Raw genomic sequence first — 18,156 nt, 5'->3', positions numbered from 1 at the left:
CCTCTTCCCTCCATATTTCCCTTTTGGGTACATGTGTTTCCTTTATGGGCTCATCTGTGCAGTTATTAGGAAGTTGTTTTCATCCTTGAGAGTGCTGCCCATTTCGATGATAAATGAACAGCTCTCCAAATCAAGCCCCAGTAATAAGGTTCTAGGGAACAAGGGTCACTTTCCATAAAGTGTGCTTTACTAGCCCAGTCCCACTGGCAGTTTTGTTGAGTCACATCAGTTTTTATTTTATTTCTTAGGGGTACTACAATATCAGCGCCTTCTTAACACCAAATCTGCATCCATTTTCCAAGCCCTAATCATGGTGATGCGGCCCTAGGTAGGGTCACTGCAGCGGACAGGGACAGCAAGGGCTTGTATCAGGGAAAAGGTACCCAGTAACACCCTATTAGGAACTCAAAATCCTTTCCATCTCTTCCCCATCAGCCTTTTCCCCTTCTGCTTTCAGTAGCTGGTGCCCTGACAGCCCTGAATGGAGGCGGAGGGGTCGGGGAGACCACTTGCTTCCAGCATCACACAGTGAGACAGCAATGGTGCCTGGACGGAAACTGGGGCTCCTAGGCTCCTCAGTGTGCTCACTGGTACCCCCCCACCCCCGCCCCAAACCTTACCATAACTGCCTCTGTCTCCACCAAGGAACATTTGTGAAAAGCAAATGTGGCTTAGGATCACCTGGCAGCCCAGGCCACCCCTACCCCCACCCCGCCACCCTCCAGAGCTCGCTGGGCAGAAATGTTCTCTAAAGCCACAGGGTCTGGGGCCCTGGGCTGTGCACTCTGTTCTCATTTGGCCCAAGCCAGGCCTCCCCCAGGGGTGCATGATAAGCCCACCTCGGTACATCCCCAAGAAGCCGTCAGCCCTGGCAGTTTTCATCAGGCAGTCTATCCTAGAAGCAGAAGCCAGAAAAGGAAGTCAGTGGGGAGCTAGAAGCTGCTCTGTCAGCCCCCTTCCCCTAATAAGGTGCCCTAATCCTGCTGGGCACACCCCCACTCCACTCCACTCCACAATGCACGGAACTCCCTAAATAAAGAGACTGGAAGGAATGAGTCCCCATATCCCTCCCCAGGAGGCCCCCTTTCCCTACTCACTCCATTCCCCTCACCAATACCTACATTCCTTTGTAGATGTCTTTTCCATGCTGGTTCTGCAGCCGAGTCTTGGCCAAGTCGATGGGGAACACACATGTGACCCCAACAAGCCCTGCCACACCTCCATTGATGAGTTTTGCTGTGACACTAGGCCGTGAGGAGGAGGGCGACACAGAACTACTGGAGGAGGCAGAGAGACACAGGAGCTCAGAGGGAGGCACACAACCAGAACAGGTGGGGGTGGGGGACAAGAAGGGGAGGACGGGAGAGCAGGAACAGAAGGAAGAAAGGGTAGAACAGCAGCTCCTCTGGGATCCTCAGCTCCACACCAGAGACCCTTCTCAGCCTCCCACCCAACAGCAGCACCTCTCCCAGCCAACCTGGGGCCCCCCCCCCCCCCCCCCCCCCGCCCGCCCAGGTCCAGTTACAGAGACAGGTGAGGGCCCAGGGGCCAGGAGGTCTGGCTGCCCCCTCCAGGGGCACTCACCAGGGCTGAGGCATCTTGTCCTAACTCCACCCAGGGAAATGCTCCTCTAACTAGGATGCTGCAAAGGCTTTTGGGAAGGAGGCCCAGAGTGCCAACTCTGCCCCCTAGGGCCCCACCAGGGTACAGGAAGTCCTCAGCTCCTCTCAAAGCCAGCTCTCAGAGCTTCCACCAAGAGTCTGTTTTCCTTCTGGTCCCCACCTTTAGAGCCACATGTGGAGAAGTTTTCCAACAGACTGCAATTTTATTTCAGGCTTAACAGTCAGTCAGGACAGCATTTGAATCCTCACTATGCTGTTTACTTAAATAAGTTACCTCTCTTCTCTGATCCTTTGTTTTTCCCTCTGTAAAACTGGCCTCAAGGGATTTTGTGAGGATTAGGTAAATTAATGCACCTGGTAAATGACAGCTATTATTTATAATAAGAGAAAACACGTTTTTGACAATGAGGGCTTCTAGTCAGCACAAGATCACCAGGGCTGAGGTATTGAGACTATATGATTCTAGTCAAAAGTCAAGTCACACTTTACATAACGTGAGCCCCTCATCCTGGAATTTTGTAAGACTGAAGATAGAAAATAAAGCTTCCTCAGTCTCCTTGAAACCTAGTAATATTTTCTTATTTTTCAGGCCGGGGGTGGACTGTGAGCAAAATGTTTGCAGGTAGATTATCTGGAAGCAGTAAGAAAAGATAACAGATTCTCTCACACCTGAACCCTGATAAGCAAACAAACAACTTTGTGAAAACAAATAGAATTGTGACTGAAATTTTACAATCTGAGAAGATGCAGTTCAAACAATTACAAATTTTACATACATATTTTGTATACTGTGGGAAAATGAGTCTCACTTGTTCCTCCCCTGGACTCAGGCATTGGGAAGAGAAGCTGAATGATGTGTTGTTACCACAGAAACCCAGCCCAGAGAGTCGGCTGGCTTGTCCAGTTTACCTCAAATCCTTTGTGGACATTCTACTGGGGGCCAAGGACTGCTGGTGGGTCCCGGGACACAGGCAGTCGGCTCCTCACGGGAGATGGCTGGCTGAAGCAGATGTGGGGTCTGTGCCCTTGATTCTGGCCCACTGCAGCAGAATGGATAGAACACACGTGTCAGTGGAGACCGGCCTGCGCCACCTTCCTGGCAAGCCTCGGTGGGCTGGCTTCCTCTTCTACAAGGTGGTCAGAACAACATTCGCCTCACGAATATATGTCCCACATAAGTGCTGGGATAGAACGTTATTGATATACTGATGCTGCCAACTTGCTCTGTTCCTTTTCCTTCCCAGACCTTTTAGACTTTGGGGATCGAGAACAGAAGAAAGGTGATGAGAGAGAAGGGCAGCCAGCCCAAACTAAGGGAGAGGAGTTCTGGGGCGTCCAAAAGAAGCCTGGGGGAGTGGTGATGAGGGAAGGATTTTTTTTAAATTAAATTTAAATTTTTTTTAGATTTTATTTATTTATTTGACAGACAGAGATCACAAGTAGGCAGAGAGGCAGGCGGGAGTGGGGGGGGCAGGCTCCCCGGTGAGCTGAGAGCCTGATGCGGGGCTCAATCCCAGGACCCTGGGATCATGACCTGAGCCAAAGGCAGAGGCTTTAACCCACTGGGCCACTCAGGCGCCCCTCTTTTTTTATTTTTTTTATTTTTAAAGATTTTTATTTATTCATTTGAGAGAGAGAGAGAGAGAGAGAGAGCACAGGCAGAGGGGAGGGTCAGAGGGAGAAGCAGATTCCCCATTGAGCAAGGGGGGAGTGGAACTTGATCCCAGGACTCAGAGATCATGACCAGAGTTGAAGGCAGATGCTTAACTGACTGAGCCACCCAGGTGTCCCTCAGGGGCTTAAATTCTAAAGGAGGAAAGAGACAATAAATGAAATAAGAATAAATAAATCCTAAGAAAACCAGATGGTTTTTTTTCTGGAGGAAAAAAAATTTAGAAGGGAAGGAAGATAGGAAATGTCAGTGGGGTGGGAGTTTGATGGCTTGACCAAAAAAGGATTCAGTGACTTGAAGATTCAAAGGAAGTGAGAGAATGAGCCATGCAGGTATCTGGGAATGAACACTCAGAGCAGAGCAAGTGCAAAGGCCCTGAAATCCAGAGGGAGGCTGGTGACCGAAAGGAACAGCAGGGTGGCCAGTAAAGTGTGAATAAGGCCAGTGAAGTGTGAATAAGGTGTGGGTAATGAAGACAAAGTCGTAGAGATAACGGGTAGAAGCATGACCCTGGAAGGCCTCAGAAGGTCTTTGGCTTTATTCTAAATGAAAAGAAAAACAACTGGAGAGTTGTTATTGTTGTTTTAAGATTTTATTTATTTATTTGACAGAAAGAGATCACAAGTAGGCAGAGAGGGCGGTGGGGAGGGGGAAGCAGGCTCCCTGCCCGATGTTGGCTGCGGGGCTCGATTCCAGGACCCTGGGATCATGACTGGAACTGAAGGCAGAGGCTTAACCCACTGAGCCACCCAGACGCCTGCAACTGGGGAGTTTTGAGCAGAGAAATTACATGCTCTTGACAGGACCATTTGGCGGGTGTGTTGAGAATCGAGAGCAGAGGGTCCAAGATAAAAGCGGAAAGACTAATTAAATTACTTCAGGAATCTAGGCAAGAGGTCACAGCTGCTGGTCGGGGGTGGGGTGGGTGGGAGAGTGGTTTAATTATCGTTGTATATTGGGGCACCTGGGTAGCTCAGTCAGTTAAGTGGCTGCCTTAGGCTTAGGTCATGTCCCAGGGTCCTGGGATCAAGTCCTGCGTTGGCTTCCCTGCTTGGCAGGGGGTGGGAGGTGTGGGGGCCTGCTTCTCCCTCTCCCTCTGCCCCTGCTCATTCTCACTATCTTTCTCAAACAAATAGTGGATGTGTGCTGAAGGCCAGGCCCCCAGGATTGCCTGATGAACCAGTTGTGAGACACAAAAATAGTTAAGTTGTTGGTCTGAGAAACTTGGACAATGGTTTTATAACACAGTGTGTGGACCTAGAATAGGTAAAACTTGGATCTGTTTGAGAAATAGGAAGCTGATCTGCAGAGAAAGAAACAGAAAAGTGTAGCAAGCACATCTGGAAGAGAAAGAGAAGACGGAGATCATCCTAATGTCGTTTCAAATCCCAGTTTCCAGGGCCACCTGGGTGGCTCAACGGGTTAAAGCCTCTGCCTTCGGCTCCTGTCATGATCCCAGGCATCAGGCTCTCTGCTCAGCAGGGAGCCTGCTTCCCGCCCCCCCCCCCCCCCCCCCCCCCGCCTCTCTGCCTACTTGTGATCTCTCTCTGTCAAATAGATAATAAAAAAAAAAATCTTAAAAAGAAAAAAAAAGTTTTCAAATCCCAGGTTCCAGTTCACCCCTGAAATGTTGGTCACATGCCCATCTTTGAATTCTGTGACACACTCAACTGTCCTGTCAATCAATTAGGTCATTATTGCTTAACTTGCTAGAATGTGTATCTGATACACCCACCCAAAAGAGACTTAATTATCCCCAAAACTAGCAAAGAGAGGGAAGATTTGCAAATTACAGACTCTAAAGCATGGGCTCAGCTGAGAGAAAGCAGGGCCCAGGACTGAGGGGGCTGGTGGGCCTGGGGAGGAGCCCCCCCTTCATCTCTGGAGGCTCCAGAGAACTGGAGTTCTCCGAGAACTGGAGCTTTGGGGTACTTAGGGGAAAATGTCAGGAAATTCACATGTACTCACTGGTCTTTGAGACACTTAGTAAGTCGTTAGGAGAGAAAGAGATGTTATAATTCTAGGTAGCCACATTAAAAATGAACAGGAAACAACAGGACAAGTATGAAACCCTGTCAGTCTGAAACCAGAGACTCAAATAATTGAGAATCTTGCAGCCAAATTCCCTGCCTTTTTTAGAACTAAATTATTAGTTTATAAATTGTGGTTTGCTGGCTTTTGGAGCAGGGGTATTTAAGAGAAGCCAGAGAAATTAGGGACACCCCAATCACGGGGCCACTTTCTTTTCCATGTGGCAGGTGGGATAATGGGATGTGATAATGTCTCCAACCTTCACTCCTATTGGTATGTGACGAGCGTGTGAGTAGTGGGGACCAGCCTCGCCCACCCAGCCTAACACTGGGCCAGGCCACTGGAAATCTCAGGCCCACAGTTCCTTAGAACAGACTTAGTATTCAAAGGCTAGGCCTTGACAAGATTTCTGGCACCAGTAAATGCATTAGCAAACCAAGTCAACAAAGAGGAAACTGACAGCCAGCAAAGGTTTTAAAGGAGTCCTCACCACAAAAACCCCACGCTTGGCAACACGGTCCATGTTTGCTCAATCCCTAAGGCAATCCATAGGCCCAAGTATTAGTCATTTTACAAATACTTGTGAAGGGCGCACTGTGTGCCAGTCACAGTTCTAGGCAGTAGGGATATAGTTGAAAACAGTAACAAGGTTCCTGCTTCCTCCGAGTTTAGGGTTCTCCTCGTTCCAGCCCTGATGGGAATAGACTTGCGGAGTGATACAGTGCACCCTCACACCGGCGCCCTCCTTGGCTCTGTTCTCTTCATATGGGACCTGAAGGATCCTTGGATTGGCAAGGGAAATTCTTCCTGAAAGCCAGACCCTGAAGCAGCCATGATCAAGGAGCTCCCTATATTGCCGAAGAATTTAGCAAACAAATGGATATTCATTAAATTATCTAGCATTTTAAAATGAATTTATTTATTTATTTTTTAGTAATCTCTCACCCAATGTGGGGCTCAAACTTGGCACCCCAAGGTCAAGAGTCACGGGCTCCTCTGAGCCAGCCGGTGTCCCTAAACTAGTTTTATCACTTAAGGAGTGCTTTCAATATATAGTATTTCTCCTTCTTCTTTTTTTTTTTTTAGATTCTATTAATTTATTTGTCAGAGAGCGAGTAAGCAGGGGGACCAGCAGGCAGAGGGAGAAGCAGGCTTCCCCTGAGCAGGGAGCCCAAGGTGGCACTCGACCCTGGGATCATGACCTGAGCCGAAGGCAACCGCTTAACTGCCTGAGCCACTCAGGTGTCCCTCTTCTCTTTTAAAAATAGTTTAGAAAAGTAGAGTATTTGGGGAGTGTTGGGGAAGAAATACTAATTATTTAAGCACTGGGACACAAAATTTTAAGGATCTAAATCTGTAACTCTCTGCGACCAGGGTGGGAAATGACTGTTTAAAAAAAAAAAAAAAAAAAAAGCAGGGGGGCGCCTGGGTGGCTCAGTGGGTTAAGCCGCTGCCTTCAGCTCAGGTCATGATCTCAGGGTTCTGGAATCGAGTCCCGCATCGTGCTCTCTGCTCGGGAGGGAGCCTGCTTCCTCCTCTCTCTCTGCCTGCCTCTCTGCCTACTTGTGATCTCTCTCTGTCAAATAAATAAATAAAATCTTAAAAAAAAAAAAAAAAAAAGCGGGGGTGGTGGTGGTGGTGGTGGTGCCTGGGTGGCTCAGTGGGTTGGGCCTCTGCCTTTGGCTCCAGTCCTGATTCCAGAGTCCTGGGATTGAGCCCCGCCTGGGGCTCTCTGCTCGGCAGGGAGCCTGTTTTCCCTCTATCTCTGTCTGTCTCTCTGTCTACTTGTGATTTCTCTTTCTGTGTCAAATAAATAAATAAATAAATAAATAAATAAATAAATAAAAATCTTTTTAAAAAAAGAAGTCTTTAACTGGGTAACAGAGGCACCCTGTGGTTGCTTCTGGATGTAGTACTTGGTCATGACTTTGAGTTATCACATTGGGAAGATAAGTGCATTTATAATTTGACACATGATTATTGAACCTTATTAGAAGTAGGAAATTTAGGGGGGCCTGGCTGACTCAGTTCGTAGAGCATGTGACTCTTGATCTTGGAGTTATGAGTTCAAGCCCCAAGTTGGGGATAGAGATTACATAAAAAAATAAAATCTTAAAAAAAAAAAGCAGAAAATCTGGATAGATGGGAAAAGATATGTGTTTGCATGTCCTTAGGCATCAGAGGATAGAATGGAGTGATACACATGTTGGATGTCTCCATTACCCCATTTCCGGGAATCCCCCTTCTCAGACCTCACCAGTCACCTGGTGGGGACTGCCATAATTCTAAAATGTGACAATATCCTCCTGGGAAATGTTGATTATCTGAGGATGGGCCCCTAAGTAAAGCTAGGTCATTCAGTCTCCTCCACAGATATTTTAGGAAAGAGAGAGATTGTATAGCCTCTTTCAAGTTTTTGTCTATAACATACAATCCTTGGGACCTATTGGCAGTCATGTTTACTACTGTCATGTGGTTTGGGAAACAGGGAGATAATTTTGTAGCAAGAGGTGAATAAAGCAGAACCACAGGAGAGAGAGCAGGGAGTTCTGGTGGGTCTGAAACCCTGATGATTAGTGACCCATTTCCTTCCTGACCTTAGGAACTGAAGGGGTATTCCACTATACCTCTAATGAACTGTTGAACTTGTCTTTCTGTTGATGTTTCAGGGATTTATTGCTTGTTATGAATTGACTTATTGTTTTAGGCAAATTAGAATTTGTTTTTGTAATTGGGTAGCCAAAGAGTTCTCAGTAAACGAAACTTTTAAAGAACTCTCAAATTCCATTTCACTGCAATGAGCTGCTTAGACAGTGAATACTGTAAGCATTCAGAGATGCACAAGGTCATTTTGGGCTGGCTTAGAGAAGAATCTAAAGGATCTTAGAGAAGGATTTAAAAAAAGAAAACAGGGCAAGTTTGTAAGAAGAGGAAGAGGAGGTGCCCTGGATGGGAACACTGTGTGAGCACAGGGGGCCAAGCAAAGGGCTGAGGGACAGTGACTGCCCTGGCTCGCTCACCAGAACAGCGGAAAAGGGCTGCAAAAGTAGGTTAGGCCAGTTGTGGAGAGCCCTGTGCTTCCCTCATAGCTTGTGTCTCCCAAATAAGTATCTTTTCACATATCTGATCCTATAAGCAGTAAGTAAACACTGAAAGCTTTTAAGGGGGAAACTACCATGTCGAATGTTGTATGAGGAGAGTAATTCAGGAAGAGGGGGTTGAGAAAAGGAAACTTCCTGTGAGACCATTTAGGTGGCATCATGGCAAAGCAATGAAGTAGAGAGAAAAGGATTAGGGAGGTGGAGGGTGCAGAGGACAAGAGATAGTTGGGAGAGTAATTTTTTTAAAGATTTTATTTATTTATTTGACATAGAACGAGGGAGAGAGCAGGAGCAGGGGAGCAGAAGGAGAGGGAGAAGCAGACTCCCCGCTGAGCAGGGAGCCCAATTCTGGGCTCGATCCTAGGACCCCAGGATCATGACCTGAGCAGAAGGCAGAGGCTTGACTGAGCCACCCAGGCATCCCTGGGAGAAAACTTTTCTTTTTTAAGATTTATTTATTTATTTGACAGAGATCGCAAGTAGGCAGAGAGGCAGGAAGAGAGAGAGGAGGAAGCAGGCTCCCTGGGATCATGACCTGAGCTGAAGGCAGAGGCTTTAACCCATTGAGCCACCCAGGTGCCCCTGAGAGAAAATTTTTTAAAGAAAAAAGGGCCTAAGATGGGGCAACTGTCTAGGGCTGAAGAACCATGGAGCTGGGGGAAGTCTGAGACCTGAGGCACTGAGGAACTGAAAAACAGGCCAGGAGAGGAAGCGGCCCAGAGGGAGGGAGAGGCATTTGGAGAGAAGCCAAGACTCTGGGAACTGTGTCCTCCTGCTCTGTGGGAAGTTGGTGAGAAGGCGCCCCTCACTTGGCAGGCAGACACCATTCTGCTAGTGAGTGGCACCAGACTAGTCTTTGACCTTAGATGCCCAATTCTGGGAGCATCTCTGCTCTGTGTGTGTGTGTGTGTGTGTGTGTGTGTGTGTATACACACAATGAGATGGTTTGTCCCTTCCCCATCCCACGGCAGGCTCTGTTTTGCAAATAAGAAGCTAGCTAAGGATGGTCCTAGGCAACAGGTCCCGTTGGGGCTGGGAGGGAGTCCACGTGGCAGGGCCCAGCCCACCTATCTTACCCTGTCTCATTTAGGGATCCTGAGCCTAACAGCATGACTGGGACCCATCCTGGTGCGCTTCCCTAGGAGGACAGCTAATTAATAGATGCTTACGCGGTGATCAGTACTTTTTTTGTTGTTGTTAATAATGAACCATTATTCTATTTTTTAAAAAAGATTTTATTTATTTATCTGACAGACAGAGATCACAAGTAGGCAGAGAGGCAGGCAGAGAGAGAGGAGGAAGCAGGCTCTTCGCGGAGCAGAGAGCCAGATGTGGGACTCGATCCCAGGACCCTGGGATCATGACCCGAGCTGAAGGCAGAGGCTTTAACCCACTAAGCCACCCAGGTGCCTCCATTATTCTATTTCTTAAAGAATTTAAAGTACTAGAAAAGAATTAGAAAATTTGGAAAGCACAGAAAACTGTAAGGCAATTCTTCTTCTTTTTTTTTAAGTAAGCTCTACACCCTGAACTTGAACTCAAGACCCTGAGATCAAGAATTTGCATGCTCTACCGACTGAGCCAGCCAAGCACCCCGAAAGTAATTATTGTTTCCCAGGATCATGTTTTGAATGAGGCTGTCCAGAGACACAACTATTCAGAGGGATGATTCTAGGTGGTGATCTGCAGGGAACAGAGCAGGCCAGGGTTCTCTGAGCTCCTGATTACACCGCTTTCCATTCTTCCCACATTAAAACATTCTATTACCTTGACTTCTGTGGATTCCTTGGTTCCCTCCAGTGGCTCCCCAGCCTCCCATGACCAGTGTCCTTCCTCACTGATGCCCAAAGAGTCCTGCTAATGTTCTCAACTCCTTCCATTCCACAAAGCTTTCCTCAAAGTCCATCTCCTCCTAGGCTTTGGTCATTGTCTACTTGCTCATGACTAATGGACTTGCAGCTCAGGCTCTCTGCCCCTCGCCCCTCACCATCATCATAATCAGCTCCTGGGCCATCCCCATCTCATGCAGAATGGTAACACCTCTTTTGACTCATGTCTACCCATCTAAGTCTGCTGTGCCTCCTCCTGGTTCCCTAGCTCTGAAGGCTGCACTGTCAGCCATTCAGTTATTCAGGCCAAGAACAAATGCCATCTTTGATTCATCCCTTCCCTCAGTCACCATGTTGTGGCAGTTTTTCCTCCTAAATTCGATGCTACTCAAGGTGTTGATTCAGTGCTGGTCTGAGACAAGTACAGAAATTGAGAGTAAAGGCTTAGAAATTTTATGGTATCTTAAGGAACTACATATTTTAGAATTTACTAAGAAATATGTGAGCTTATATTTTATCATTTTAAAAAATTCTATTTTTCTAGCAATTCATTTTTATTGCATTTTACAAAACTATTTGTCCATAATGGATGGGGTAAACAGGCCCTTCATCATGGGTAGAAAAAAACTGTCATAAGTCTCTTGTGGGCCCACCAGCTACTGCTTGATCATACGGGTGTCACCCACTGCCTGGAGCACCTCTCCATTTTGCCCCTGGCCTTCAGCCTTGCTTCCCTCAAATCCAAGCCAAGTAAGTGATGCCTGGGGGGCTCAGTCCGTTGGGCGTCTGCCTTCAGCTCGGGTCATGGTCCCAAGGTCCTGGGATAGAGCTCCACATGGGGCTCCCTGCTCAGCGGGGAGCCTGCTTCTCCCTCTCCCTCTGCCTGACACTCCCCCTAGTTGTGCTCTCTCTCTTCCTCTGTCAAATAAATAAAATGTTAAAAACAATGACAACAACAAAACATGGCCGAGTGAGCAAGCAAAAGTTCAAGTCTGGTCCCAATTGCCAGTCTGGCTTTTAAGCCCTTCCCTGCCTAAAGGGCACTGCTAACTTCCCACCGCTCTTAGGATAGTTTCCCTACCCCTTTCCTTGACCTGGTCCCTACTTTCATACTTTGACTGTGTCTTCCAACCCCCCACCCCAACCCCAATCTACTCTCCCTGCCAGCCATTGGGAACTCTCGCTTCTCAGAACACGTCACGGTCTCTTGCGTCTGAGCTTTGCACATATTGTCCTGGTGACTAGGACACTCTTTCCCCATCTCTACCTGGTGAATTACAAATTGTTTTGGGGCTTCAGCTTCTCACACAAGCCCCTCTTAAGTCCCTCAAATCTTGGCTAGGAGTCCTCTGCTATAATCCCATTTAATACCCAGTTATGGCATGTACTGCACTGCAGTATAGTGGTTTGTCTGCTGAACTCCACCTCTCATCAGAGTAGTAAGTTACTGGGAGAGGCAAGGCAGGCTTAGGGTTTTTCTTAAGCAGAGGCATTCAACAGAGAGGCTGGAATCAATGAACCATGACGGGGACTACTGCCTTTAACTCTGCAGTCAGTCTCATCACAAGACAGTCAGTTCTGCTTTTCAGCTGCCCTCATTTTGTCACGCTGTGAGGACACTCAAGCAAGTGGACCATTCTCTCTCTATCTCCTCTCAGCAGGGCAAGTGAGAGTTCTTCAGGGCTGAGCCCCTTAAACTAGCGGTGCCAAGGAAATGACTTGCCTCCGAAATTAGATGTTGCCTGGGCTGACCTATTGTCAGAGGGTGGCCACTTCCTTTTGCCCACCTGCTTCCTACTCTGTGCAGCAAATGAAACAAGACCCTTTCCCACTGGCTGCTCTGACCTGTTTCCCAACTATTTGCTTGAAGTGGCTCTTTCCCTACCAACTCTAAGCTTGATACAGATAAGACAAACACTTACCTTTCAGTGAGGAAACTTCTCCTTTTTCTGGATGCCAAGAAACAGGCCCGATCACTGGTGAGCTGCAGGAAGGGCTGGTTTACAATTCTCTTTTGTTAGTGCCTTGCCCTCCTCATGCCCACACAGCCCTTTCACCTGGGCAGGAGGGGAAGGCAGGTGGTCACCAAGCCATCCTCCTTTACTCCAGTCCCCAGCTCCCTCCCTCCTCCCACACCTGCAGACTGGGTTTGAATGGAACCCCAAAGAGGCCACAATGCAGCCTAGCCAAGCCCAGTCCTACCTTCCCAGGTGGCGAGCAGGTAGGTGGCTGTTTACTTGGCTGTAGAATGACTGGGACAAAACTTCAGGCTGGAAAGGGTATAGTCAGGCAGTCTGGGAGTGGGGGTGAGGGGACATTCCACCCACTCAGAGACCTGGACGTCCGGGAGGAGCACAAACAATGGAAAATCGATGCAATGCAAACACTTCTGCCAGACTTTTGGGGCCAGAAGCTAACCTCTGCATCTGACTCCCCCACTTTTGCAGTTGCAGGTGATGGCCTGCTCCAGTGCTTCTGTGTTTTCGGTGGTCTACTGGGCACTGCAGTGTGGATGGGGCACACTCCACGCCCTCACGTCTGTCACAGCTGAGCTGGGAGCTCAGGGCTGCAGCTGAGGAGTGCTTCCAGCTTAGAGAGCTGGAAGGGCTTCCGGAAGTAGGCACTGGTTAAAACTGAAACCCAGCTGCTCTTTAATGGCAAATTGTCTAATCTGGGGCAAGGGAGGATGAGACAGGTGCAGGGAAAATAAAGCTGGTAACATGTTGGGTCCCAAAGGTAGAGGACCTTGTTGTCTGGACAAGGATTTGGGAGAGATAAAGAATCGCATGGGACAGACTTTGATGTCATAGACCCAGGTTCAAATTCCAGCTTCCAAGTTAATAACGACCTCACTTTAGGCAAATTATTTAACTTAGTGCCTTTCTTCATCAAAGGGGAATTGAGACAGCCACTTCATAGGACTGCTATGAAGCAGTAGAGCATCGTGGTTAAGAACCGGCTTTGAAATAAGACTACCTTTGGACTGGTTTGAATTCTAGTCTACTACTTACTCGCTGTGTGACATTTAATAAATTACTTCTCTGTGCCGGCATCCTCATCTGTGAAATGAGACTCAGATGTGGAGCAGTTAGTACATTTAGCACTTAACATCTGACACATAAAGGGTGTTCACTAGGGGCGCCTGGGTGGCTCAGTGGGTTAAACCTCTGCCTTTGGCTCAGGTCATGATCCTAGGGTCCTGGGATTGAGCTCTGCATTGGGCTCTCTGCTCAGCAGGGAGCCTGCTTCTCCCGCTCTCTCTGCCTACTTGTGATCTCTGTCAAATAAATACATAACATCTTAAAAAAAAAAAAGTGTTCACTTAACGCTAACTTTTTCCCCTCCTTTTTCCTGGTGGACAATGGAAAGCTATCTAGGACGTGGAGGAGGGGCCCACTGGGGACGGTTCAGGCTTATGGCAGTGCCAAGGGGTTTGGACAGGCCAGATTACAATAATCCAGGCAAGAAATAAAACAAGAATCTGCCTGCAGGAAGGAAGAGATGTGAGTGATTCTTGTGAATAATTGAAAGGGTCTGGCAGTGGATTAAACATGCCAGGGACAAAGAGTGTTTGAAACATGGATCAGCAGGAAAAGATATATATTGCCCCCACTAGGAACATCTGGAGTGGGTAGGTAAGAAGAGAGTGTAGAAGAAAAGTTTGGCTGGCTGTTGAGTTTAAAGTGGCAGCCACAAAGCAGGGGATGGCAGTGTGTACAAAAAAGAGTGCTACCACCTTCACACCTCCTAGGATGGGACTATCCAAACAGAGAAAACATGGGGGCAAGGATATGGAGAAATTTGAACTCTTGAGTGCTGTTGATGAGAATGTAAAATGGAACAGCAACTGCAGAAATTGGTCAGGCAGTTTCTCAGTTAAAAATAGAATTACACCCAGAATTGAAAGCAGTGTTTCCAACACATATCTGCACACTCATGTCCGTTGCAACATTGTTTGCAATAGCCAAAAGGTAAACAACCCAAATGTCCTCTGATGGATGAATGGATAAACAAAATGTGGTCTATAGACACACAATAGAATGCTCTTTAGCCTCAAAAAGGAATAAAATTCTGCTACATGCTGCAACATGGATGAACCCTGAAAATATGCTAAGTGAAATAAGCCAGACAAAGAAGGACAAATACTGTGTCTTTCCACTTATCTCAGGTACCTAAAATAGTTAAAATTCCTAGACACAGAAAGAAAAGTGGTTCCTAGGAGTTTGGAGAGAAGGGAGATGGGGAGTTAGTTTAATGGGAAAAAACCTTCTCTATGGGATAAAAAAAGTTCTGGAGATGGACAGTAGTAATGGCTGTATAACGAGTGATGTACTTAATGCAACTGAAGTGTACACTAAAAAATGGTTAAAATAGTCTATGTGTACTTTGTCACAATTAAAAGGAAAAGAGAGATGAACCATGAAGCCAGGATATTATACTTAAACATAAATGGATGACATTGGAGGGATAGGGAAAAATGTTAGTTTTAATGTTTATTATAATAAAATGGTTAAGAAAGGATGTTAAAAATAAGCAGAGTATAGGAAATGAAACTGCCAGTCATTTGGGTAAAAAAAAATTTATAACAGTGGCAAATAAAAATCCCGGAACAATGGCAGCAGGGACACATGGTGTCCCTGTGCAACAGGAACTTGGAAAGGGCAGCCAGAGCATGGCAAAAAATCTGACTCGAAGTTGGAAGTTGACTGCAGAGAGGGACAACTGTAGTTGCAGGTGATGATAGTAATCATCCAGAGGAAGGCGCAGGAAGAGGAGGAGAACGGAGGCAAGTCTTAGGAAGAAGACACCTACACGAAGGGAAAAAAGGGAATGGGAGGGCAGGCTGTGGAGACATGGGTGAACGTGGGTCATGGCACCTGTGAGAACCAATTCCAGAGGGGCTGAAGCCATGCAGAGGATGTAAGGGCAGCAAAGGGAATCTGGCGGGGGTTCCATGACTAAGTCAGTAGTTCTTGAAAGGTGGGGAGGAAGCCACATTGCCATAGAGACAAAAATGTCAGGTTCTATTGGTAAAGAGTTTGGATGAAGGTATGGGGCGCCTGGCTGGCTCAGTCAGACCAGCATGCAACTCTTGATCTTGGGGTCCTTAGTTTGAGCCCAACTTCGGGTGCAGAGGTTACTGAAAAAATAAAGAGAAGTCTGGATAAAGGCAAAGAGAAATAAATAGCTGATATTTAAATAGAGGAAGCTGGAACATTTATAGGGAGGGAAGAGACTGATGGCATGCGGATGTAGGCAGGAGAGGTTGGACTGCAAAGCACAAGGGAAAGTCAGCTTTGGTGAGAGGACATGACTGGCTGTAAAGAAAAAAAGTGAAGATCTGGAAAAGAACAAAGTTAGAGGACCACGTGAGGTGGTCTCTCTAAGTAACAAGGTTAGTCAGGAGTGTTGGAAGCCAAGGATGGGTTTGAGGCCTTACTGCTCTCAAACAGCGGTGGGCTGGTTAAACATGCAGAATTGTGGGACCCACCCCAGGGTCAGTAGCCAGAATCTGATCTTAACAAGATTCTCCATGTGTTAAAGTCTGCAAGCCACTGCTTTTGTAGAGTGCTTTGCAATGGTGGATTTAAAATATGTTTTTTTTTTTTAAAAGATTTTATGTATTTATTTGAGGTAGAGAGAGAGTGAGCGAGCAAGCACGTGCAGGGGTAGGAGCTGGACAGAGGAAGAGAGCAGGAAGCCCAATGTGGGACTTGATCGTAGCACTCTGGGATCAAGACCTGAGCGGAAGGTAGATGCTTAACAGACTGAGCCACTCAGGAGCGCTGAGAATGACTTACAATGTTGACTATACCACAGAATTACCAGGAAAGCTTTGAAAAATTCTGATCCCCAGACCAATGAAAAACTCTGAGGTAGTGTTCAAGCATCTGATTTTTTTTTTTTTTTTTACACCCAGGTGTTTTATTTTGTCTCGTTTTTTGAAAGATTTTAAGTAATCTCTATACTGAACATAGGACTTGAACTCACAACTTGGAGATAAAGAGTTGCATGCTCCACCAACTGAGCCAGCAGGGACCCGAAGGGCCCAGGATTTTAAATCCCTAAATGAGCAGCCTATATTGGCGACCATTGGTTAAGAGCATTGCAAAGCCAAACATAAACTCACTAAAATTTGTTAAGTAAGTCAAAACAGCAGCTGTGGAAGAGGTCGCAGGGAGTACACAGGAGACTGTTTAACAGCAGGGAGGGTCTTGACATGAGTACAGTGGTTGGATAGGTTTGGAGCCCCCCCAACCACCCACCACTGCAGATGAGCCAGAGGATGCGGACTGGGAGTGAGGTCTGATGGAGAACAGAAGCCAGGGGTCATAGAGGGCAGGGCCAGGGGGAACCATGAGGGAATTTCTCCAGTTTGCAGCCATTCTTGTTCTGCAGTCCTTCCCCAGGGTTGGATTGAAGGAACATCCATAACCTTTATCCCAGTTCACCAGCAGGGTGTGGGATGAATGCGACAGCCTGCTGGGATGAGGTGTGGCTAAGGATGGAAGTGTAAACCCCAGGGCAGTTCCCATAGGTCAGTGTTATTAAACTTCAGTTTGCATCACCCCCTCCAGAGGGCGGATTACAACAGACAGCCCAGAAGCACCCTCAGTCAGCATAAGCCAGAACTTGCATTTCTAACAAATTCCCAGGTGAGGCTGGCGGTCCAGAGTCTAGCCTCAGAACCAGCACAACAGATTACATGCCCATAGGAAGACAGCGGAGACTCACTAAGGAAGGCTGAGGTAGTGGGGCCAGCCCCAAGCTCGTTCATTTCCGCAGACCTATGTGGTCTGTAGGGAACGTTCTCTTATAACTACACCAGAGAGCAGGACTGGGGGTAGTCTGCCCTGTCTTCATCAGTGCAGCGTAGCCTAGTGGCAGCAGAACCAAGGTGAGAGGAAAGAGAGGAATTCTAGCTGCAGCAAAGATTCAGAGAAGACCATGGAGAGAGACCGCTGAATGGAAGGCCCCTGGCCTGTGCCGCTAGGCCTGCCAAAATTATGGCTGACAGCACCCAGTCCTCCTGCAGGGACTACCTTTCTACTACTTTAAGCAGTATGTTCTTTTTAACCCTCTACTGTAGTCCAATTCTTCTGAATGGCTTTTCTCCTTTTACTATGAACTCAGCAGCAGCAGCAGCAGCAGCTATTTTTTCCTCTTTTCCACTATTAGTAATTAGGCAAGGTAACTAGGCACACAGCTGGTATTTAATACTTACTGAGAACTTGCGAACGAGTCAGTCAATCTTCATTAGTTCCTGGGGCACACACAGACCAGGCTTCACTTGAAAGTCTCTGCTTTCCTACTGCAGACTCAATCCCTCCCCAGAGCGAAAACCTTGAATCCAATCCAAGGAACTGACTCCACTGCTATAAAAAATTCTATCTAGTGTTTAACTGGGTAGAATAGAGCTACTCCTTCCTTGTCATTCGCTGTCCAGAATGAGGTTCAAATCCAAGATTCTAGGAGCAGGTAGTGCCTTTCCAAACCTGCAGACTTCTCAAAGGGATCTGAATTTATATGCAGGTCATGGAAGCAGAAGGGGGTTGGGATTTCGGGGCACAACTGCCAAATCTGGGGATTTTCCAGCTGCCTTGTTGGTGAGTAGTTCACACTGAAGGTTTTTGCTATAACTGCCCAAGGAATTAGAGGAGTGAGCATTGGTAGCAGAAAGGGAACTAAAACAGACGTGCAGATGTTCTCCTTTAAAAAACCCAAGGGAGGGGCGCCTGGGTGGCTCAGTGGGTTAAAGCCTCTGCCTTCAGCTCAGGTCATGATCCCAGGGTCCTGGGATCAAGCCCCACATCCGGCTCTCTGCTTATCGGGGAGCCTGCTTCCTTCCTCTCTCTCTGCCTGCTTCTCTGCCTACTTGTGATTTCTGTCTGTCATATAAA

The 18,156-nt window shown here is 47.2% G+C and overlaps 1 protein-coding gene across 10 annotated transcripts in view; it reads right to left on the bottom strand.

Moving 5' to 3' along the window:
* SLC25A18 (solute carrier family 25 member 18) overlaps nucleotides 1–17,766 on the bottom strand; it is a 28,325-nt gene extending 10,559 nt beyond the window's left edge. Inside the window, exons 1-5 of one of the 10 annotated variants that reach the window (XM_059403936.1) lie at nucleotides 17,481–17,766; nucleotides 12,178–12,312; nucleotides 2,532–2,662; nucleotides 1,122–1,277; nucleotides 840–895 (exon numbers count right to left, since the gene is read on the bottom strand). In XM_059403936.1, coding sequence (XP_059259919.1) covers nucleotides 840–895; nucleotides 1,122–1,277; nucleotides 2,532–2,551 — 232 coding nt within the window. In that variant the 5' untranslated portion in view covers nucleotides 2,552–2,662; nucleotides 12,178–12,312; nucleotides 17,481–17,766. Of the gene's footprint in view, nucleotides 1–839; nucleotides 896–1,121; nucleotides 1,278–2,531; nucleotides 2,663–12,177; nucleotides 12,313–12,457; nucleotides 12,563–17,480 lie in introns of those variants that run through there. The other 9 variants (XM_059403934.1, XM_059403935.1, XM_059403927.1 and 6 more) reach the window with 9 other exon arrangements.
* Between the last annotated feature and the right edge of the window lie 390 nt (nucleotides 17,767–18,156).

The sequence above is a fragment of the Mustela nigripes genome, chromosome 6 (genome assembly GCF_022355385.1).
Source record: "Mustela nigripes isolate SB6536 chromosome 6, MUSNIG.SB6536, whole genome shotgun sequence".
NCBI classification, from domain to species: domain Eukaryota; kingdom Metazoa; phylum Chordata; class Mammalia; order Carnivora; family Mustelidae; genus Mustela; species Mustela nigripes.
The sequence above is the reverse complement of the archived record's forward strand: the minus strand, read 5'-3'. Positions and strand labels throughout refer to the sequence as shown.